The 24,611-nt window shown below is 41.6% G+C and overlaps 1 protein-coding gene across 1 annotated transcript; it reads left to right on the top strand.

Moving 5' to 3' along the window:
• Window positions 1-6,803: 6,803 nt before the first annotated feature.
• LOC118490570 lies at window positions 6,804-24,527 on the top strand. Its single transcript, XM_035988276.1, has 2 exons — window positions 6,804-7,959; window positions 24,520-24,527. The coding sequence occupies exons 1-2, from the start codon at window positions 6,804-6,806 to the stop codon at window positions 24,525-24,527; spliced, it is 1,164 nt and encodes a 387-aa protein (XP_035844169.1).
• Window positions 24,528-24,611: the final 84 nt, after the last annotated feature.

Here is a 24,611-nt window from a genome sequence, read left to right as displayed (position 1 = left end):
CCAGTAAGATCGAGGAATTGAAAGAACTAATGGAGGGGTCTAGGAGTAAAGGCAAGGAACGACGATGCACGTATAAAGACTTCATGGCGTGCAATCCGGCAACGTATGATGGTAAAATTGATCCGATCGCATGCCAAAGATGGATTTCAAACATGGAGGCAGTGTTTATACGAAGCCGGTGTGATAGAGAAGATCAAGTGATGTTTGCTACGGGTCAACTCACCCTTCAGGCGAAAGATTGGTGGGATGCGCATAGCAAGGAAATAGGCGAAGAAAGACTCCAAACGATGACCTGGCAAGAGTTTAAGGATCCCTTCATGAAATATCACTGCCCTCAGTCAACCATTGATAAGATTCAAGAGGATTTCTTACGCCTCCGACAGAAAAACGAGACGATAAATGAGATATCAAACACTTTCTTGGATAAGATGAAGTTTTGTGGAGAGTTTGTGCAAACTGAAAGGATGAAGATTAACCGCTTTTATGGCGTATTAAAGGCAGAATTTAGGGAGTTCATCACTCCCTCGAAGTGTGAGACTCTTGATGAGCTCATCAATCTAGCGCGGGATAGAGAAATTGAGATCAAGAGGCAAGAAGAGCGTGGAGAAAAGAGACCAAATGAAAAAGGTGGAAGTTCGACCCCGACCAAAAAGGGGAAGTATCAAGAGCAAGGAAGGAAGGATAAGTCGAAGAGTGGTATCACGCCGTGTAAGACTTGTGGAAAACTTCATACGGGGGAATGCTTGTTAGGCAAGAAGGGGTGTTATAAATGCGGTAAGGAGGGACACTCATCTTATCAATGCCCGAATAGCCCAAAGACTTGCTTCAACTGTTTCGAAAGGGGGCACATCAAATCTGAATGCCCGAAACTCCAGCAAGAGTCGAAGAAGGAAGATAAGAAACAAGATAAGAAACAAGAAGGTCCTAGGGCCAAGGGTAGAATGTTCCAAATTACATCCGAAGAAGCCAAGTCTCATCCGAATGTGATTTCAGGTATCTTTTTACTAAACTCCATACCGGTTTATGTTCTGTTCGATACCGGAGCTACTATGTCAGTTATTTCGAATGAAATTATACAACATCCGTCCTTTAGGATCGAACGAATGTCAACGCCACTAGAAGTAGAAATAGCCGATAGTAAGATCTATATGTTACACGAGGTTTGTAGAAACTGTAAATTCACTATAGAAGATGAGGAATTTGTCATCGACCTCATACCTATGGTTTTGGGGGAATTTAAAATGATTGTGGGGATGGATTGGATGGCGCGACACCATGCGGAGATTGACTGCGAAAATAAGGTAATGTTCATCCAGGCACCAAGTGGAAGACAGTTGAGTATTCAAGGAGAAAGAAACGTGGAAACCAAGTTGTGTACCTTGGTCCAAGCTTACAAATACGTACTTAACGGGAGTAAAGCATACTTAGCTTATGTAGGAGATGCCCGACAAACCCTACCGAAGCTTGAAGACGTTGAAGTCGTGAACGAATTTCCGGATGTATTTCCGGAAGAATTGCCGGGACTTCCTCCCGAAAGGGAGATAGAGTTTCGCATCGAATTAAATCCGGGCGCGAAGCCAGTTGCGAAGGCTCCCTATAGACTTGCTCCCACCGAGATGCGAGAATTAATGACACAGTTGCAAGATCTCCTAGATAAGGGCTTCATACGCCCAAGTGTGTCGCCTTGGGGAGCACCCGTCCTTTTTGTTAAAAAGAAAGACGGATCGATGTGTATGTGCATCGACTATAGAGAATTAAACAAGCTGACCATAAAGAACCGCTACCCTTTACCTAGAATTGACGACCTTTTTGATCAATTACAAGGGGCGAGTTGGTTCTCCAAAATAGACCTGCGTTCGGGGTACCATCAAGTTAGGGTACGGGAAGGGGATATTCCAAAGACTGCATTTAGAACCCGTTATGGGCACTATGAATTTCTAGTCATGTCGTTTGGGTTGACGAATGCGCCGGCTGCATTTATGGATCTTATGAACCGGGTGTGCCGACCCATGTTAGACAAATCAGTAATAGTATTCATAGATGATATCTTAGTTTATTCGCGAAGCAAAGCTGAGCACGCAAGGCACTTGCGTGAAGTACTCGAAACTCTCCGCAAGGAGAAACTTTACGCAAAATTTTCAAAATGCGCCTTCTGGCTCAGGGAGGTGCAATTTCTAGGCCACGTGATCAATGCGGAAGGTGTTTTAGTGGATCCATCAAAGATTGATGCTGTAATGAAATGGGTTTCCCCGAAAAGTCCGACTGAGATAAGGAGTTTCCTAGGCCTCGCGGGATACTATAGGCGGTTCATACAGGATTTCTCGAAGATAGCTCTACCTCTAACCAGACTGACGAGAAAGAAAGAAAAGTTTGTGTGGGGTAAGGAACAGGAAGAGGCTTTTCGTATACTGAAGGAGAAATTGTCGAGTCCTCCGGTCCTGACATTGCCAGATGGAACTGAAGATCTGGTTGTTTATTCAGATGCTTCCCACCAGGGGTTAGGTTGTGTTTTGATGCAAAGGGGAAAGGTTATTGCTTATGCGTCGCGGCAACTAAAGCCTCACGAGGTGAACTACCCAACACACGATCTGGAATTGGCAGCAGTAGTGTTTGCCTTAAAGATTTGGAGACACTACTTATACGGTGCGAAATGTACGATTTACTCGGATCATAAGAGCCTCAAGTATTTCTTTGAACAGAAAGATTTGAATATGAGGCAACGAAGATGGCTGGAACTCATCAAAGATTATGATTGTGATATCCTTTATCACCCGGGAAAAGCAAACATGGTAGCCGATGCGTTAAGCAGAAGAGAGTACCCGTCTCCTCTCCGTGTAAAGTCCATGAAGATGATAGTTACGCCACGATTACTTGAAACGATACGTGAATCTCAAATTAAGTCGCTTGGAGCAGAAGATTTAAAGAAAGAAAGGTTAAAAGGCGTAATCGATAAACTAGAAGAAAATTCGACCGGGATCAAGACGCGATTCGGCCGAATTTGGATACCCCGATTTTGTGAAGTCAAGGTCGCACTACTCGACGAAGCACATAAGTCACGTTATTCGGTCCACCCTGGGGCTACGAAGATGTATCGAGATTTAAAAACCAATTATTGGTGGCCGGGCATGAAACGCGACATCGTCAAATATGTCGCAAAATGCTTAACGTGTTCTCAAGTGAAGGCGGAACACCAAAAGCCCTATGGAGAATCTCAACCATTGGGGATACCGTTGTGGAAATGGGAAGAACTAACGATGGATTTAGTAACCAAGCTTCCAAGAACGAAAAAGGGGCATGATACAATATGGGTAATCGTAGATCGACTTACGAAAAGCGCCCACCTTCTACCCATCAAAGAAGCCTATTCTTCCGAGAAGATGGCGGAAGTCTACATGAACGAGGTCGTGTCTAGACACGGGGTACCCGTGTCAATCATCTCGGATCGTGATACTAGGTTTACCTCTCGCTACTGGCAAAGATTTCACGAGAGTATGGGAACGAGATTGCACATAAGTACCGCCTACCACCCTCAAACTGACGGCCAGTCAGAGAGAACCATACAAACACTTATCGATATGTTGAGAGCGTGTGCCTTAGATTTCGGGGGAAATTGGGATGACCATTTACCACTAGTGGAATTTTCGTATAACAATAGTTACCACAGTGGCATTCAAATGGCACCATACGAATTACTATATGGGAGGAAATGTAGAACTCCCGTATGTTGGGGTGAAGTGGGGCAGAGGGAGCTCGCGCCAAGTGAATTAATAGCAATGACAAATGAAAAGATTGAATTGATTAGGGCTCGCCTGAAAGCAGCCCAGGATCGGCAAAAAGCTTATGGAGACAAGAGAAAGCGTCCCATTGAATTTCAAGTTGGAGATTTCGTTCTGTTGAAGGTGTCGCCATGGAAAGGCATAATCCGTTTTCGTAAACGGGGCAAATTAGGCCCTCGGTATATTGGGCCGTTTAAAGTCTTGGCTCGAATTGGAAGGGTTGCATATCGATTAGAATTACCGCCTACTCTAGACGGAATTCACAATACCTTCCACGTATCGCAATTGAGAAAGTGTCATGCGGATGAAACAGCATTAGTACCTCTCGATGATATCGAGTTAGATGAGGGGTTGAATTATGTCGAGAGGCCAATAGCCATTAAAGACGCAAAAGTAAAGAACCTTCGTAACAAAGCCGTTAAACAAGTGTTGGTGCAATGGCAGCACCGAAAGGGGTCGGAACTTACGTAGGAATCAGAAGATGAAATGCGAAGATACTACCCTTTCCTCTTTGGTATGTCAACATTTAATTTGTTATGTATTCAGGTTTCGGGGACGAAACCTCTTTTAAGGAGGGTAGAGTTGTAACACCCCAAAATATGCTATTCGTTTATGCTGCTTTAAGTGTATAAAAGTGTAAGAAAATTTAACCCAGTTAAATTTAAAGTGATACTAGTTAATAAGAAAGAAAGTGTGATAAATGCCAACACTTATAACCATAAGGGCTGAATTTGTAAGTTGTAATAAAAATCTTACTACTCTAGAAAGTTCACAAAAACAAACACACTGGTGTGTGTTGTTGTTCGATCAGGCAGAGACCAAAAAGGGGGAAACCCTAGCTCTTAGAGATTATCAAGATTAAGGAGAAATTGAGAGCCCAAACCAATGCTAGAACCCGAATTTTCATCCATCTAAGCTTGAACATCAAAAGGTAAGTCGAAATTCCTGTTTTTGGTGAGTGATGAAAAGTGGGTTTTTAACCCAAACGTGAATTAGGTGAATTTCTGATGCAATTGTAAGTAAGGAACTCATAATAGGTTGAGAATTCTGTCTAAATTCGATTATTGAAGGGGTTAGGGTTTATACCCATTTGATGTAAGATCTTGATGAATATGATGATTACTACAATATACTTACAATTGTGATTTGATGCATGATCTTGTATGTGATAGATAAATTAGATGAGTTAGCATAAAATGAAAGAAAAGATATGAATTAAATTGATTTTGTTAGACTAGGAAGTAAACAAAGTAGAATCCATGCTATGAGTACTTGTACATTATGCTTGTAAATATAATGCCCACCAAGTGTTTGATAAAATGCTTAAGAGATGATTATATGTGTGGTATGAAAAGAAAATGCTGAAATGATTTGAATTTGACTAAGTAAGCAAACGAATGTTATATTGTAGGTGTGAAGGAAGAAAGCACGAACACTAATAGGGCGGAAGGTGTACAAGACCGAGGTATGATCCGTTTCATACGAAAGTTTACTTTTTATTTATTCGTTAGTAATTATATTGAATGACCCTTGTTACAAGAATTATCCTATGTTTTTAGTTATTTGCGGTGTTAGTAAAAGAATGGTGAATCCCTTGCGGATTCGTTTATGCTAAAGAAGGATTATGCTAAGTTATGCAAACCGACCGGTTCTTACGACTAGGTCGGGTAATGATATGAGACATCCGTCTAGAACGGGTGGTCATGTAAGCAAAATCGTATGCAAAAAGGTTCAATCCGTTATACGGATAGAACAAAAGATTTTTTTAAGTTGAAAGCAATTAACCCGATGTTATCGGGTCGGATGTGAAATGCTTAAATCTCATTATGAGATTGTATGCCATACCCACTAAATGGGTAATCGAATGCGTATAAGAAATGGAAGTATTTAGATGATTGTAAATACCATGTTGGTATTGTGGACTAAATAAGCGCCTTTACTAACTTTTTAAAGTTTGATGTTTAATGTAGGTAAATCCTCGACTTAGGCGATTGGACGGCTTGGAACGTGCACACTTGGTTTACGCCCGCCTCACGCTTCCGTTATAAATTACTTTTGAAATGGGTCAATTTTGTGGTCGTATGTACTTTAAGTCCATGTAGTATGTTGTTGTCTTGTTGTAGGGTAAAAACTTAGTAGTTGTAGTCATATTGGGTCTAATGTAAGCTTTGCCCGTTTAGGGAATTGTCAAGATGGTTAGACTTTAAAGTTTTGTTGTGTAAACAGGTAGTTAATGGTTTTAAACAAATGGGTCATGCCGAAATTTACAAAAATTTTCCTATTTATTTTGTACGTCGTATGCGGTGGAAATTGGGGCGTAACAAGTTGGTATCAGAGCCAAGGTTTGAGGGATTCGAGCGAGGATGATAATGCTTGAACTCAAACTATTGGCTCACGCAAAAGTGTGCTCGCTCCGAGATCGCCAACGAGGTAAAGCTTCGACTATTCGTTTAGTATAAGAATGTATAATGTATTCACGGTTTAAGGTTTTAAGCTATGCATGCTATAAAATGATATTGGGGTAGAATAAGAGGTCTCGAGACCAGCGCGGCTGGAAAACGGACTCAAAAAAGAACCAAAATGATAAAAAAAGAAGCTGCAGCGAGTTAACAAACGGCTGGCCGTCGCCGACGGCCAGACACCCGTCGCCGACGCCATGCTCCTGTCCGACGCCTTAACACCCTGCCGACGGGTAAAAGTCCCCGACGCCCATTTCACGAGCCCGTCGCCGACGGGCAACCTAGCCGTCGCCGACGGCTTACACAATGTCGAAAGCTGATTTTTTCTTGTTTTTCATATTTTGTGATGCCGGGTAATTTAAGAACTTATTTGATGATTAAAAAGAATTCGTTAAAGACCTGTTGGGCATGTGAAATCACAATTAGTGAATTCAACAAGAATGAATTCGTGAAAAGTAGGAAGCGATGAGCCGAATTATGTGAGGTGGATTAAGTAAATGTGGACTAATGTACAATGATATACTAAAAGTTTGCAAACTGTACTAAACAAAAATATGTTGTTGTATAGATGGCTGATGCAAGCAACGTTAATGATGGTGATGATGCGATTAGACAAGAAGCATTTGAGAACAAAGTCACGGAAGTAGCTGAAGGGGTTATAGAGGCCAATCTTCCACGATTAGCTCAAGAGGTAGAAAGTAGAGTCTTGGGAATTGTAGATGCTATGATGACCAGTAAGATCGAGGAATTGAAAGAACTAATGGAGGGGTCTAGGAGTAAAGGCAAGGAACGACGATGCACGTATAAAGACTTCATGGCGTGCAATCCGGCAACGTATGATGGTAAAATTGATCCGATCGCATGCCAAAGATGGATTTCAAACATGGAGGCAGTGTTTATACGAAGCCGGTGTGATAGAGAAGATCAAGTGATGTTTGCTACGGGTCAACTCACCCTTCAGGCGAAAGATTGGTGGGATGCGCATAGCAAGGAAATAGGCGAAGAAAGACTCCAAACGATGATCTGGCAAGAATTTAAGGATCCCTTCATGAAATATCACTGCCCTCAGTCAGCCATTGATAAGATTCAAGAGGATTTCTTACGCCTCCGACAGAAAAACGAGACGATAAATGAGATATCAAACACTTTCTTGGATAAGATGAAGTTTAGTGGAGAGTTTGTGCAAACTGAAAGGATGAAGATTAACCGCTTTTATGGCGTATTAAAGGCAGAATTTAGGGAGTTCATCACTCCCTCGAAGTGTGAGACTCTTGATGAGCTCATCAATCTAGCGCGGGATACAGAAATTGAGATCAAGAGGCAAGAAGAGCGTGGAGAAAAGAGACCAAATGAAAAAGGTGGAAGTTCGACCCCGACCAAAGAGGGGAAGTATCAAGAGCAAGGAAGGAAGGATAAGTCGAAGAGTGGTATCACGCCGTGTAAGACTTGTGGAAAACTTCATACGGGGGAATGCTTGTTAGGCAAGAAGGGGTGTTATAAATGCGGTAAGGAGGGACACTCATCTTATCAATGCCCGAATAGCCCAAAGACTTGCTTCAACTGTTTCGAAAGGGGGCACATCAAATCTGAATGCCCGAAACTCCAGCAAGAGTCGAAGAAGGAAGATAAGAAACAAGATAAGAAACAAGAAGGTCCTAGGGCCAAGGGTAGAATGTTCCAAATTACATCCGAAGAAGCCAAGTCTCATCCGAATGTGATTTCAGGTATATTTTTACTAAACTCTGTAACACCTCGAATTTTTGTGTCCAATGATGTGTTAACACGTGTCATCTGATTACACGTGGCATCTATAATAAATAAAGGACTAATTTTGACAAACCTTGAAAGTATATAAATTCGAGGGTTATAAATGTCAACAAGGGTAAATATACTGTATAGTAACCCTAAATAATGCTTGTACCTTCAAACGAATAAATCATAGATCGTACGGAAGCGAAACGCGGAAGAAAGTGAGAGATTACGAGCTACAGGGGTTAACTGTGTCAACATGTTTAATTATACCCCTGAGTGACCCTTTAACGTTCCCAAGGCTTCGTAACAGTATTATACGCTCACTAGAATATACTGTATAAATTCCGCGAAGTTCCGTCTTAAAACGAGAGAGTTATACTCAAATTCGTATGAGAAGGGTTAAAAGCGTCAACAGTGAAAGTTAAGGCTTTCCAAATAATTAATAAACTAATCGGGGACTTAACAACGCGGGTAAATAACACGAGGTCCTTAGTTGTAATTAACCGAGGGCCAAACCGCAAAGTTACCCCTTCAAAACCGAAAGGTCAGGTAAATCATTACGAAAGATTTCGTTATTAATTACCAGGATTTTGTAATCATTTCAAAAGATTTAAAATTTCTGGAAACCAAGCCTCTCGCAACCCGCGTTAAGTAATAGCCTAAGTGTAGGCGGGCCGCGAGCCTCCTGTTTTACGCGCCTGTTATTTACATCTTAGGCGACCCGCATTAAAATGGCATGGAACTCCCATGCGGGCCGCGTGGGACGCCCAGATGCAGAAAGTTGTAACATCTTGCCTTTTGAGCATTATGACCGACCAAGAACCAATAAATGAGGCATGGGTGCCCCCTACTCGACCCATAATCCTCCAAGACACCTGCCATTCATCCAAGGGCACTTGTAGACCCTTGTGTGATGATCTTGGACCATGACATTGGCTATAAATAGCAAGGTTATGTCCATAAGTTCATCACAACTCAAAACACTTCTATCTGATCATTTCAAGAGCATCCAAGTCTTCTTCTTTGCTCTACAGACAAGTCTCAAGCTTCTGTAAGTGATCTAACCCTTTGTGGTTTCACATTTCCTTAGTATATAGCTAAAACCAAACCGTCGTGACTACGATTTGACTTTACAATAAATCAGTGATGGTTCAGTCTTACGACGAATCAAAAATGGTTTTGAGTTGGTATTTATGTGGGTAATAAACCTCTAAAAGGGTTCCCCCTGATCACCACTCTAACTATGTCAAATATCGAGTCAAACGCGCACTTACAAAGTCAACAGAAAGCTATTTTAGCGATTTATGCATAATCTGTAATGTACATACTAAGAAACCTGTTTTGACACTCATAAAATATGATATTAAGTATATAAACTTGTTTGCGCTCGTTTGAATCGATCATTTGCTATATTGAACCGGTTCGGAGCCGAATGTCGCAAAAGTTTGACTTTTGCATTGACTTCAGTTCTGACCCGTTTTAGTGAGGTATAGATATACCTTAGGACTCTCTTAGGACCAGGTCACATGTTGGCATAAACCTCTGTGATCGGGTCATGAGTTATCCGAGTCTTTTACGTGTTTCCGTTAATCGCCTAAAAGTTGACCGTAACGCCATTTTGAAAATAAAACGAGTATTTCGGACACGTGAACGGACCAGAACCTTGCTTATTAAATTATAAGCATGTCCTTAAAATTTCACGTCAATCCGAGGTCTAGAATGAGAGTTATGCTAAATGGCGCATTTAAAGTAAACTTTAGTAATTAACGGCGCAATTAGCATAACACCTATCTAAACCAAGATTTCGTCACCAAAACTTTTACCCACTGTATTAAAATAATATTTTGGGAATTTTAAAGATTTTTAATAATTTTACCTCGCTCATAACCTGCGGTTATGGCTACGGTTCGGTAAATACCGAATATGCCCTTTTCGGCCAAAACATGAGTTCTACAAGGTCTTTTGACCCGATTCCAGTTGCTACTGATTTTAAATAATAAATAAAGTATTTTAAGCTTTATAAGCTGTTCGGGAAACTCAGATTTCCAGTAGAACTCGAAAAGCTCTTTTAAAAGTCTTTAAAATGACCATAAAGCCCCTACGGGGCATAATATTAACTTAAACTCGTTACGGGCATCACGGAAGGTATCCTACTGATACCACAACCTCTTTAAGGCATATTGACTTGGGAAATAAGCGTAAGACTCTCATGGTTAACCGTTTCGCCTATTGCGCGCACGGTTCGGCTTATGAAACTAGTTTTCATAAATTAGCCGATACGGGTCAAATTATATTATTTGGACCCCAAAATCCAGAGTGTGAACCATAAACCCATATAAAACAAGTCTCTGAACTTGTTGGGTCAGAATCGCACTCCATTCTCGGTTTTCGCCTTTTTACGCAATTAAACCATATTCACATATCGGAACCAACCAGTCTAGGCTATGGCCATTATAACGACTCGTTAGGGTTCTAAGAGGTTAATTAAAACCTTCGTTCCAGATTAGGAGCCCCAGTAAAAGCTATCGGTGATTTAATCCAAATTAAGGAAATATACTTGCAAAGGTAAATATTTTAACTTATTTCCCCTATATGGGCTTGGGTTACGGTATATTAATACCGCTTGATTGAGTATTATATTCTTCCATCGCTTAGGTGGATAATTAAATAATATGATCGGCTCATTTAAACAGTTTTGTTTCTTAAAAGCCTTTGGGGGGTTTAATGACCATTGTCCCGGATATCCTTGGCATCATTTTACGAAATGGCCACGACCATCGACATCCCGGTGTAGGCGTACACCCGGTATATATTGTCGACATCAAATTAAAGACGTAGCCGTTGGTTTTTATACTACGGTTTTACGCAATGTGGTGTGTCTATAAATCTTTAACCCGGCACGACCCGGGCTACTGAACGCATAAAAGAACATGTAAAACGTTCACAAGATTTTAATAATTTTCCCAAGTTATAAAAGAGTTTGTGCCTTGTGCATTCAAATCAATTTTAATAAACATTTTCAAATGTGTCAGTTGAATGTATTTACCAGTGTAAACTGACGTATTTTCCCCAAAAAGATTAAGTGCAGGTACTATACGAAATGGGCTGGTATTAGCTTCCTAAGCATCACGAATAGTCTCGCAAACTCGATGCCGTATCTGAATGAACAATATTTTATTATATTTTGATCCGCTGTGGATATATTCAACTTCTGTAATACATTTGATATTACAACCAGAGGTTGAAGTATATATTTATCTTTAAGCTTCCGCTGTGCATTTATATAATTGTGTGGTTTGACTATATTGTTGCCAACATCGTCACGGTAATCCCCCACCGGGCCCACTGGTGAGACACGTGGAAATAGGGGTGTGACAGGTTGGTATCAGAGCCAACGTTGAGTGAATTAAACACTATCCTATTGTGTTTAATCTCAATGACACAATTGCACGTACTTGAGTCTAGACAAGAACTTAGGACAAATTCGAATTTGTTATTCCAATTTTGTCTTTTCTTTTATTATTGGAATTTAAAGATTTATAAAGCAGGAAAATGCCACCTGTTATATTCCGAGGAAGAGGAAGGGGAAGAAAAGGCAGAGGAGAAGTCGTGACACATCACGATAACGAAGCTGGACCATCTGGTATAAGACATCCTTCAATGACAAGGAGCGAAGAACCACAACGACGAAGAGATCTCTACGAACCCGCGAGGCATTCCACCTCACACAGCTCGACGCCATCTTATCGGCACTCCTTTGGGCCAAACTCAGAGAATGATCCCAACAACCCACAACCTTCCTTCATACCTCTACAACGTTCGGTATCGCACCGAAATTACGACGACCCTACTCCATACTTCATAGGTCAGTTTAATCCGGCTGACTACATACAGGAACCTTCAGGCTTTGTTCCATTAGGGCCACAAGATCACTTCTCCGAAGACCATATGGATGAAGATACTGATCCAACTGAACCTGCTCGTGGTACGTCCACGCATCCGATAGAAGTCTCTGATGGGTCATCCTTCCATGGCACACCCTATCAGGGACCAGACAGTTTCCAAGCGTTGTTCGACCGACATGAGTGGTACTACACGCCACCTCAACAGACATCACAACAACCGCGACATCCACAGGATCCCTCTGAGGATTCACGCTTTGTGGCAGTTACGCCACCACCTCCGCCACCGGCACAACCAGTAATACCTGATCCGCCAAGGCGTAGGAGGACGAATGCGCGTATGTCCACACGAGGAGGAGGGGGTATCCACTTCAGCACCCCTCGACATTCTAGTAGTAGCCACTATCCGCCACTACAAGAAGAAGGACCTTCAAGTCCTATACAGGAGGCGAACTCCGCACCAGCTGCACAAAATTCGCCACCATTTGGGTATGACCAACCCATACCTGCTTACACGGGTCCAACGGCTTACAACCCGTTCGAACCATCACAAGCACAATACAACTACGGCTATGAGCGCGACCCATATGTGGTGTCGGCAAGATATAATGCGCGCTACCCTGACGGAGCACATGGAAACATGGGACCACCGGACTACTCAGCTCATGGGTATCCAATACCTCCCAGACCTCCAGTTCCGCAACAAGCGCCACAACCACGATTTTCTCCTCCTGAACAGGAAGAAATACTCCATCGACTAGATCGTGTGGAAAGAGAGTTCGAGGAAGAGAAAAAGAGCCACCGAGGATTTCTCAAAGGCTTGGCAAACCTACTAAAGGGCAAAAAGAAGAAACGTGACCACTAGCCCTTAATAGTTGTACTAATGTAATTTCTACTTTGAAATTAGTCCCTGCGTGGACACTTATCGTATTTCAGTCCCTACGTGGACTTATCTTTTAGTCCTTACATGGACACTTATCTTATGTTAGTCCCTGCGTGGACTTGTCACTTATTTTAAAACCTCTATGGAGGTATGTACTATTTGAAAGACCCGTTTAGGGCAATATGTAATTGTATTTGAGATTATGGAATGTATGTTATGAGTTTTGTTTTAATATGTATGAAATAAATCAAAACCATTCCTTTTATATTGATCTGCTTAGATAAAGAATCTTAAAAGGTGAAACCTAGCTTGGTGTCTTTTAAGATCCAGTCAAGATGGTACGACCTAATTGAAAAGATTCTGATTCCCTGTTAACCTCTGTACGCATGTTAACAATCATGGCAGATGTGATTCGTTAAAATCACGCACGTCATTCTTATACAACAATCCTTTAAGGATTTCAAAACCCAACTAAATGATTTATAAATCGTGGGTTAAATCACCAATGAAGGTGACCAATATTATTAAAACATCCATTAGTGATGTAGTGCCTACGGGCCAGTATTATTAAAAACATCCATTAGTGATGTAGTGCCTACGGGCCAACCTTATTAAAACATCCATTAGAGATGTAGTGCCTACGGGCCAACCATATTAAAACATCCATTAGAGGTGTAGTGCCTATGGGCCGTAATAATTGTCTTATAACGACAAAAGGCAGTGGTGGTCTATGACTCCCTGTCAGAAAGAGATAAAAGAACTACGGTTCAAATCTCTATGCCTGTGATTCTCTGAAATCTCGGCTAAAATTATAAAACATCCTCGTGATTAGGCTTTATGCCGCCAATACTATTTATATAGCTGAAATAGGATATATTCAAATCCTAATATGTAATGAAATAATAAGTTAACCAAATATGGTCTCTGTACCATGGTTGACAAATTGTCATAAAGGACAATTATATAATAATCTCCTGAATAAAAATTTTGTTATCTTCTGTAACAGATTCAAGTTACAATGGCGGATCCCAACGGAGAGAATAGCCATACTAATGAAGATGACTATGACAATACGCCAGTGCATTTGACAGGCGCACAACTGAAGGCTCTGATTGACAATGCTGTTCAGGCAGCTCTTGATCGTCAATATACTGAGTCCCAAGGCAGAACCGTGTCAAAACCACCCTCTAAACCAAAGACACACTCCAAACCACCCTCTCAACCCAAGAAAGATGACGACAAACACTCGTCCACTGAGAACAGCGTTCATCGCGATAGAGAATATACTGATGCATCCAATGCTAAGGGTTGCACTTACAAATACTTTGTATCTTGTAAGCCCCGGGAATTTACAGGGGAGAAAGGTGATGTTGATTGTATCACCTGGCTAGATGAGATGGACACTATTGTGGACATCAGCGGGTGTGCAGAGAGGGATGTGGTGAAGTATGTGTCCCAGTCATTTAAGGGCGAGGCCCTGGCGTGGTGGAGGGCGTTGGTGCAGGCATCTGGTAAGTCTGCTTTATACAAAATGACGTGGGAGGAATTTATTGCTCTCATTAAGGAAAACTACTGCCCTCAGCATGAGGTTGAGAAGATCGAGGCTGACTTTGTGTCACTGGTGATGACGAACCTGGACTGCCAGGCATATTTGACGAGTTTCAATACAATGTCTCATCTGGTCCCATACCTTGTGACACCAGAACCTCGAAGAATTGCCCGTTTCATTGGGGGCTTGGAGCCTGCGATAAAGGCGAGTGTAAAGGCCTCTCGGCCGACGACCTTCAGGTCAGTTACTGACCTCTCCTTGTCTCTCACCTTAGACGCTGTCCGTCTGAGGACACTAAGGAACAAGAGGCTGAGAAGAGAAAACGTGAGGATGATACCTCACGAAGATCGGGGAAGAAGCACCGTGGAAACGGTGAAGGAAAAAGAGGGTCGGAGGCGAAGAAAGATGGGCAAGCTGGTGAAAGGCCCAACTGCAAAATCTGCAAGAAACCCCACTCCGGGAAATGCAGATTTGCATCGAACTCACAGTCGCAATCAAAGACTCCTTCCTGTGGACTATGCAAGTCCAAGGATCATAAGACTGTGGAGTGCAAAAAGATCAAGGATGCAACCTGCTATGGTTGTAATGAAAAGGGGCACATCAAGAGTAACTGCCCTAAGTATGCCAAGAAGGCGGAAGAGACCAAGAAGTCAAATGCGAGAGTTTTTCGCATGGATGCAAAGGAAGCGGTCCAGAACGACAACGTGCTTACAGGTACTTTTCTCGTAAATAATATATTTGCAAGAGTACTATTCGATTCTGGCGCTGATAAATCCTTTGTAGACCAGAAATTTTGCCAACTACTAAATATGCCTATCAAAACCCTTGATATGAAATACGAAGTAGAGTTAGCAGACGGCACGATAGAAACCGTCTCAACTGTTCTAGAAGGATGTGAAATGTCCATTAGGAACCATTCTTTTCCTCTATCTCTACTTCCCTTCAAACTAGCGGGCTTCGACATAGTCCTAGGCATGGACTGGTTATCCCATAATCAGGCCCAAATCATTTGCGGCAAAAGGCATATAGTAGTAAAGACTCCGAGTGGTGATTCGCTTACCATTCGAGGGGATACGCAGTACGGGTTACCCGAGGACGTATCTATGCTCAAAGCTTCAAGGTGTTTGAACAGAGGCTGTGTAATTTACATGGCTCAGGTGATAATAGAAGAACCTAAGCCGAAGATCGAGGATCTTCCAGTCATTTCTGAATATCCCGAGGTTTTTCCTGAAGAACTACCTGGTTTGCCACCAGATAGACAAGTGGAGTTCAGAATAGACATCATTCCTGGAGCGGCTCCGATAGCTAGAGCACCTTACAGGCTAGCTCCAACGGAAATGAAAGAACTGAGGACCCAGTTGGATGAACTGCTGGCGAAAGGTTTTATCAGACCTAGTTCATCTCCCTGGGGAGCTCCTGTCCTGTTTGTAAAGAAGAAGGACGGATCAATGCGGTTGTGCATTGATTACCGCGAGGTGAACAAAGTTACCATAAAGAATAGATATCCTTTGCCACGGATCGATGATCTGTTCGATCAGCTGCAAGGAGCGAGCTACTTTTCAAAGATCGACTTAAGGTCGGGCTATCATCAGCTAAGGGTCAGAGATGAGGATGTACATAAGACAGCATTTAGGACTCGCTATGGTCATTACGAGTTCCTATTGATGCCTTTTGGGCTCACAAATGCACCGGCTGCGTTCATGGATCTCATGAATCGCGTCTGCAAGCCGTATTTGGACAAATTTGTCATAGTCTTCATCGACGATATCCTTATATATTCCAAGAACCAAGTTGACCACGAGAAGCACCTCCGTTGCATTCTCGAATTACTACAGCGTGAGAAACTCTACGCCAAATTCTCGAAGTGTGAATTCTGGCTACGAGAGGTTCAGTTTTTAGGTCACGTTGTGAGTGAGCGTGGTATCCAAGTGGATCCCGCTAAGGTAGAGGCAGTCATGAACTGGCAAGAGCCAAAGACGCCTACCGAGATCCGTAGTTTCCTGGGGTTAGCAGGGTACTACAGGAGGTTTATTGAAAATTTTTCGAGGATTGCTGCGCCCTTGACTTCCCTAACCAAGAAGAAAGAAAAGTTCATTTGGGGCCCAAAGCAGCAAGAGTCCTTCGAAATACTAAAGCAAAAGCTAAGCAACGCACCTGTGTTGACACTACCGGAAGGTACAGATGAATTCGTAGTTTACTGCGACGCATCACACACGGGCATGGGGTGTGTGCTTATGCAGAAGGGCAAGGTGATTGCCTATGCTTCAAGGCAATTAAAAGTGCACGAAAACAATTACACCACCCATGATTTGGAGTTGGGTGCCGTTGTATTTGCACTAAAATTGTGGAGGCATTACCTTTATGGTATTAAATTTGTGATTTATTCTGATCACAAAAGCCTCCAGCACCTGTTCAACCAGAAGGAGTTGAACATGAGGCAGCGCCGTTGGATGGAAACCTTGAATGACTATGATTGCGAGATCAGGTACCATCCCGGCAAGGCGAATGTAGTCGCTGATGCCTTGAGCAGGAAGGAAAGGGTAAAACCTATACGAATCAATGCCAAGAGCATTGAAGTCAAGAACAATTTGATTGAGAGGATATTAGCTGCACAGCGAGAGGCTGTGTTGGAAGCTAATTATCCTAATGAAAAGTTAGGAGTAACTGAAGAGCAGTTGACTCTTAGCAAGGATGGAATCCTTAGACTGAACGGACGTATATGGGTTCCGATTTATGGAGGACTACGAGATGTTATCCTCCAGGAAGCCCATAGTTCCAGATATTCAGTCCATCCTGGTGCTGACAAGATGTATCAAGATTTAAAGGCAAATTATTGGTGGATAGGCTTGAAAAAGTCTGTGGCGCCCACGTAGCAAAGTGCTTGACTTGTGCTCAAGTCAAAGCCGAGCACCAAAAGCCGTCTGGCTTGCTACAACAGCCTGAGCTTCCCGAGTGGAAGTGGGAATGCGTAACTATGGACTTCATAACCAAGTTATCCAAAACCAGGAAAGGAAACGATACAATATGGGTCATAGTCGATAGGCTGACTAAATCAGCTCATTTTCTACCCATCAAGGAGACGTATAGCTCCGATATGTTAGCCCAACTTTATGTAGATAAGATTGTAGCCTTACACGGCATACCTGTGTCTATTATCTCCGACAGGGATACTAGATACACGTCTCATTTCTGGAAAAGTTTCCAGCAATCTTTGGGCACGCGTTTAAACTTTAGTACGGCTTACCAGCCACAGACGGACGGTCAAAGTGAGCGTACTATCCAAACGCTTGAAGACATGCTTCGTGCATGTGCGATCGATTTAGGTGGTAACTGGGATAAGAACCTACCCCTAATCGAATTCTCCTACAATAATAGCTACCACACCAGCATAAAGGCTGCGCCTTTCGAGGCATTATACGGTAGGAAATGTAGATCGCCTGTTTGTTGGGCGGAAGTAGGAGAGGTCCAATTATCAGGACCAGAGATTGTTTTCCAGACAACGGACAAGATTGTCCAGATCCGGGAACGTCTCAAGGCTGCCCGTGATAGGCAGAAAAGCTACGCCGATCCAAAACGTAAGGATCTTCACTTCGAGGTAGGTGAGAAGGTGTTGCTTAAAGTATCGCCCTGGAAGGGGGTGATGCGTTTCGGCAAGAAAGGCAAACTGAGTCCGAGATACATAGGACCTTTTGAGGTCATTGAACGTGTCGGATCAGTCGCCTATAAGTTGAACTTGCCTGAAGAGCTCAATGGAATTCACAATGTGTTCCACATCTGCAATCTCAAAAAGTGCTTCGCCGATGAATCATTGGTGATTCCACACACAGATGTGCAGATAGATGAGAGCTTAAAGTTTATAGAAAAACCTTTGTCGATTGAAGATCGACAGGTGAAGAAACTTCGAAGAAAGCACGTACCGATTGTAAAAGTCAAGTGGGATGCTCGTAGAGGTCCCGAATATACGTGGGAAGTCGACGACACAATGAAAGAAAAATACCCCTATTTATTTGAGTAAATCTCGGGTCGAGATTTATTTTAAGGGGGTGAGGATGTAACACCTCGAATTTTTGTGTCCAATGATGTGTTAACACGTGTCATCTGATTACACGTGGCATCTATAATAAATAAAGGACTAATTTTGACAAACCTTGAAAGTATATAAATTCGAGGGTTATAAATGTCAACAAGGGTAAATATACTGTATAGTAACCCTAAATAATGCTTGTACCTTCAAACGAATAAATCATAGATCGTACGGAAGCGAAACGCGGAAGAAAGTGAGAGATTACGAGCTACAGGGGTTAACTGTGTCAACATGTTTAATTATACCTCTGAGTGACCCTTTAACGTTCCCAAGGCTTCGTAACAGTATTATACGCTCACTAGAATATACTGTATAAATTCCGCGAAGTTCCGTCTTAAAACGAGAGAGTTATACTCAAATTCGTATGAGAAGGGTTAAAAGCGTCAACAGTGAAAGTTAAGGCTTTCCAAATAATTAATAAACTAATCGGGGACTTAACAACGCGGGTAAATAACGCTTATTTGTAATTAACCGAGGGCCAAACCGCAAAGTTACCCCTTCAAAACCGAAAGGTCAGGTAAATCATTACGAAAGATTTCGTTATTAATTACCAGGATTTCGTAATCATTTCAAAAGATTTAAAATTTCTGGAAACCAAGCCTCTCGCGACCCGCGTTAAGTAATAGCCTAAGTGTAGGCGGGCCGCGAGCCTCCTGTTTTACGCGCCTGTTATTTACATCTTAGGCGACCCGCATTAAAATGGCATGGAACTCCCATGCGGGCCGCGTGGGACGCCCAGATGCAGAAAGTTGTAACATCTTGCCTTTTGAGCATTATGAACGACCAAGAACCAATAAATGAGGCATGGGTGCCCCCTACTCAACCCATAATCCTCCAAGACACCTGCCATTCATCCAAGGGCACTTGTAGACCCTTGTGTGATGATCTTGGACCATGACATTGGCTATAAATAGCAAGGTTATGTCCATAAGTTCATCACAACTCAAAACACTTCTATCTGATCATTTCAAGAGCATCCAAGTCTTCTTCTTTGCTCTACAGACAAGTCTCAAGCTTCTGTAAGTGATCTAACCCTTTGTGGTTTCACATTTCCTTAGTATATAGCTAAAACCAAACCGTCGTGACTACGATTTGACTTTACAATAAATCAGTGATGGTTCAGTCTTACGACGAATCAAAAATGGTTTTGAGTTGGTATTTATGTGGGTAATAAACCTCTAAAAGGGTTCCCCCTGATCACCACTCTAACTATGTCAAATATCGAGTCAAACGCGCACTTACAAAGTCAACAGAAAGCTATTTTAGCGATTTATGCATAATCTGTAATGTACATACTAAGAAACCTGTTTTGACACTCATAAAATATGATATTAAGTATATAAACTTGTTTGCGCTCGTTTGAATCGATCATTTGCTATATTGAACCGGTTCGGAGCCGAATGTCGCAAAAGTTTGACTTTTGCATTGACTTCAGTTCTGACCCGTTTTAGTGAGGTATAGATATACCTTAGGACTCTCTTAGGACCAGGTCACATGTTGGCATAAACCTCTGTGATCGGGTCATGAGTTATCCGAGTCTTTTACGTGTTTCCGTTAATCGCCTAAAAGTTGACCGTAACGCCATTTTGAAAATAAAACGAGTATTTCGGACACGTGAACGGACCAGAACCTTGCTTATTAAATTATAAGCATGTCCTTAAAATTTCACGTCAATCCGAGGTCTAGAATGAGAGTTATGCTAAATGGCGCATTTAAAGTAAACTTTAGTAATTAACGGCGCAATTAGCATAACACCTATCTAAACCAAGATTTCGTCACCAAAACTTTTACCCACTGTATTAAAATAATATTTTGGGAATTTTAAAGATTTTTAATAATTTTACCTCGCTCATAACCTGCGGTTATGGCTACGGTTCGGTAAATACCGAATATGCCCTTTTCGGCCAAAACATGAGTTCTACAAGGTCTTTTGACCCGATTCCAGTTGCTACTGATTTTAAATAATAAATAAAGTATTTTAAGCTTTATAAGCTGTTCGGGAAACTCAGATTTCCAGTAGAACTCGAAAAGCTCTTTTAAAAGTCTTTAAAATGACCATAAAGCCCCTACGGGGCATAATATTAACTTAAACTCGTTACGGGCATCACGGAAGGTATCCTACTGATACCACAACCTCTTTAAGGCATATTGACTTGGGAAATAAGCGTAAGACTCTCATGGTTAACCGTTTCGCCTATTGCGCGCACGGTTCGGCTTATGAAACTAGTTTTCATAAATTAGCCGATACGGGTCAAATTATATTATTTGGACCCCAAAATCCAGAGTGTGAACCATAAACCCATATAAAACAAGTCTCTGAACTTGTTGGGTCAGAATCGCACTCCATTCTCGGTTTTCGCCTTTTTACGCAATTAAACCATATTCACATATCGGAACCAACCAGTCTAGGCTACGACCATTATAACGACTCGTTAGGGTTCTAAGAGGTTAATTAAAACCTTCGTTCCAGATTAGGAGCCCCAGTAAAAGCTATCGGTGATTTAATCCAAATTAAGGAAATATACTTGCAAAGGTAAATACTTTAACTTATTTCCCCTATATGGGCTTGGGTTACGGTATATTAATACCGCTTGATTGAGCATTATATTCTTCCATCGTTTAGGTGGATAATTAAATAATATGATCGGCTCATTTAAACAGTTTTTTTCTTAAAAGCCTTTGGGGGGTTTAATGACCGTTGTCCCGGATATCCTTGGCATCATTTTACGAAATGGCCACGACCATCGACATCCCGGTGTAGGCGTACACCCGGTATATATTGTCGACATCAAATTAAAGACGTAGCCGTTGGTTTTTATACTACGGTTTTACGCAATGTGGTGTGTCTATAAATCTTTAACCCGGCACGACCCGGGCTACTGAACGCATAAAAGAACATGTAAAACGTTCACAAGATTTTAATAATTTTCCCAAGTTATAAAAGAGTTTGTGCCTTGTGCATTCAAATCAATTTTAATAAACATTTTCAAATGTGTCAGTTGAATGTATTTACCAGTGTAAACTGACGTATTTTCCCCAAAAAGATTAAGTGCAGGTACTATACGAAATGGGCTGGTATTAGCTTCCTAAGCATCACGAATAGTCTCGCAAACTCGATGCCGTATCTGAATGAACAATATTTTATTATATTTTGATCCGCTGTGGATATATTCAGCTTCTGTAATACATTTGATATTACAACCAGAGGTTGAAGTATATATTTATCTTTAAGCTTCCGCTGTGCATTTATATAATTGTGTGGTTTGACTATATTGTTGCCAACATCGTCACGGTAATCCCCCACCGGGCCCACTGGTGAGACACGTGGAAATAGGGGTGTGACAAACTCCATACCGGTTTATGTTCTGTTCGATACCGGAGCTACTATGTCATTTATTTCGAATGAAATTATACAACATCCGTCCTTTAGGATCGAACGAATGTCAACGCCACTAGAAGTAGAAATAGCCGATAGTAAGATCTATATGTTACACGAGGTTTGTAGAAACTGTAAATTCACTATAGAAGATGAGGAATTTGTCATCGACCTCATACCTATGGTTTTGGGGGAATTTTAAATGATTGTGGGGATGGATTGGTTGGCGCGACACCATGCGGAGATCGACTGCGAAAATAAGGTAATGTTCATCCAGGCACCAAGTGGAAGACAGTTGAGTATTCAAGGAGAAAGAAACGTGGAAACCAAATTGTGTACCTTGGTCCAAGCTTACAAATACGTACTTAACGGGAGTAAAGCATACTTAGCTTATGTAGGAGATGCCCGACAAACCCTACCGAAGCTTGAAGACGTTGAAGTCGTGAACGAATTTCCGGATGTATTTCCGGAAGAATTGCCGGGACTTCCTCCCGAAAGGGAGATAGAGTTTCGCATCGAATTAAATCCGGGCGCGAAGCCAGTTGTGAAGGCTCCCTATAGACTTGCTCCCACCGAGATGCGAGAATTAATGACACAGTTGCAAGATCTCCTAGATAAGGGCTTCATACGCCCAAGTGTGTCGCCTTGGGGAGCACCCGTCCTTTTTGTTAAAAAGAAAGACGGATCGATGCGTATGTGCATCGACTATAGAGAATTAAACAAGCTGACCATAAAGAACCGCTACCCTTTACCTAGAATTGACGACCTTTTTGATCAATTACAAGGGGCGAGTTGGTTCTCCAAAATAGACCTGCGTTCGGGGTACCATCAAGTTAGGGTACGGGAAGGGGATATTCCAAAGACTGCAAACTGTGTCCTTTGTCTTCAATAATTACAGAAAACGTACTCGATGTTCGCAAACCCTTGCAAGTTATGTCCTTTAGCCCTAACTCAGTTAATTTTTATGGTTAAGTCTGAACAAATGGACCCCACATGAGGGTATTTTTCGCAAACCCTTGCAAGTTATGTCCTTTAGCCCTAACTCAGTTAATTTTTATGGTTAAGTCTGAACAAATGGACCCCACATGAGGGTATTTTGTGGTTAAATCTGACCAAATGGACCCCATGTGATAGTAAAATGACCAAAATACCCTCATGTGGGGTCCATTTGGTCAGATTTAACCACAAAAAAATAACTGAGTTAGGGCTAGTGGACATAACTTGCAAGGGTTTGCAAATATCGGGTACGTTTTCTGTAATTATTAAAGATAAAGGACACAGTTTGTAATAAGTGACATACATAAAGGACGATTTTTATAATTTACTCTAAATAAAAATGGTATGTAAATTAAAAAATATATAAAATAAAAAAAATAATTAGGTAATCATGATAGGGGTTTTAAACCATTGCATGCAAGTTAAAAGGATGTGCTTTAAAGTCCCCTGTGTGACATGGAGCCTACGTGACACTTATGTGGCGTGATGGGCTTTATGCCACACCCATCAGCCTCACAACACGGTTTCGGGAAAAAAGTTATATTGAGACGTAGATAAAATAGGCATGTCGCATCGACAAACTCTTAATTTTATAAGCCTTCGTATATTAAAAGTTATTAAAAAAAACTAAATATACTGAAAATTAGTTATAATAATAAAAATCTACGCGACATGAATTTGGTGGATATCGGTTCGGTTCGTTATGGTAGCAGCACTCGCTATAAAAATCGAAAAAGAAACAAAAAAGTTAAAGTCGTGATATGGAGACGTGTTTAAATCGATCAGAAACAATAGAAACGAATATTGATACCTGCTCGTTTTGTTACTTGTATAATGCCAACAATTAGTATAATTAACGACCACAAGTTTTTTTTGAACGACAAGGAACGACATGCCAACCATCGTGACACTGGGCGCTATGGCCAAGGTCGACTACTCGACCGCTGCCAGCCTCTTGGCTCTCCCCAGATGCACGGAAACCCGACCTTCACCCACCCGAAGGCACGACAGTTGAATAATCGGTAAAACCTCGCCTCTCATCCAAGTCGAACCGGTGCCACCCGTATTCGCTCTTCACCTGGACGCCGCAGAAAATAACGAGGAGAGTTATAATCGAACCTGGGTCATAAGGAACACCAATTCTTTTCCCACCCACTCTAACACTACCTCATTGGCACGAACACAAGTTATTTAAACTTTATTTTTGAAAGGCCAACAAAAAGATTTTATACACCAAAAAGTGAGCAGGTTAACATCTTGTTAACTAGACCACCAAAAACATAGAGCAACCAAAATATAAATTACAAACCCAAACATGCTAAATCAAAAGAAGTCCATGTTTCCCAGGTGAGATCGTGCCATTTCGTTCTGCTCCGGAACCATAAGAAGGCAATAGCTTTAACTTCCTCAATTAAGTTTGCCACGATGACCTGTTTTTGGTAAAAAATCACACAGTTTCGACATTTCCATATACTCCAGATTGTTGTTTGAATGATCAAATTTACCAGCGTTTTCCAGTTCTTCGACTCACGATTGTGGTTATGTAAGTTTGCTAAATCTTTTAAATCCAACACAAAAATAGGCTTAATCCTACATCATCCGCTGATAAAGTCCCATACCTGTTGCGCGATACGACATGACCCGAATAGGTGAAGAGCCGTTTCATCTTTTTTGTTACTTATTTAGAGGGTGTTTAGGATTGCTTATTTTTGCAACTTATAACTTATTGACTTTTTTAAAAGTTAAATGATGTGTGGGATTGAAAGTGTATATGAGGGTAAAAGTCAATAAGTCACTCTATTATATTATGACTTATTAAGGGCATGTTTGGCTA

Source organism: Helianthus annuus, chromosome 3 (assembly GCF_002127325.2).
Source record: "Helianthus annuus cultivar XRQ/B chromosome 3, HanXRQr2.0-SUNRISE, whole genome shotgun sequence".
In the NCBI taxonomy this organism is placed as follows: domain Eukaryota; kingdom Viridiplantae; phylum Streptophyta; class Magnoliopsida; order Asterales; family Asteraceae; genus Helianthus; species Helianthus annuus.
The sequence above is the reverse complement of the archived record's forward strand: the minus strand, read 5'-3'. Positions and strand labels throughout refer to the sequence as shown.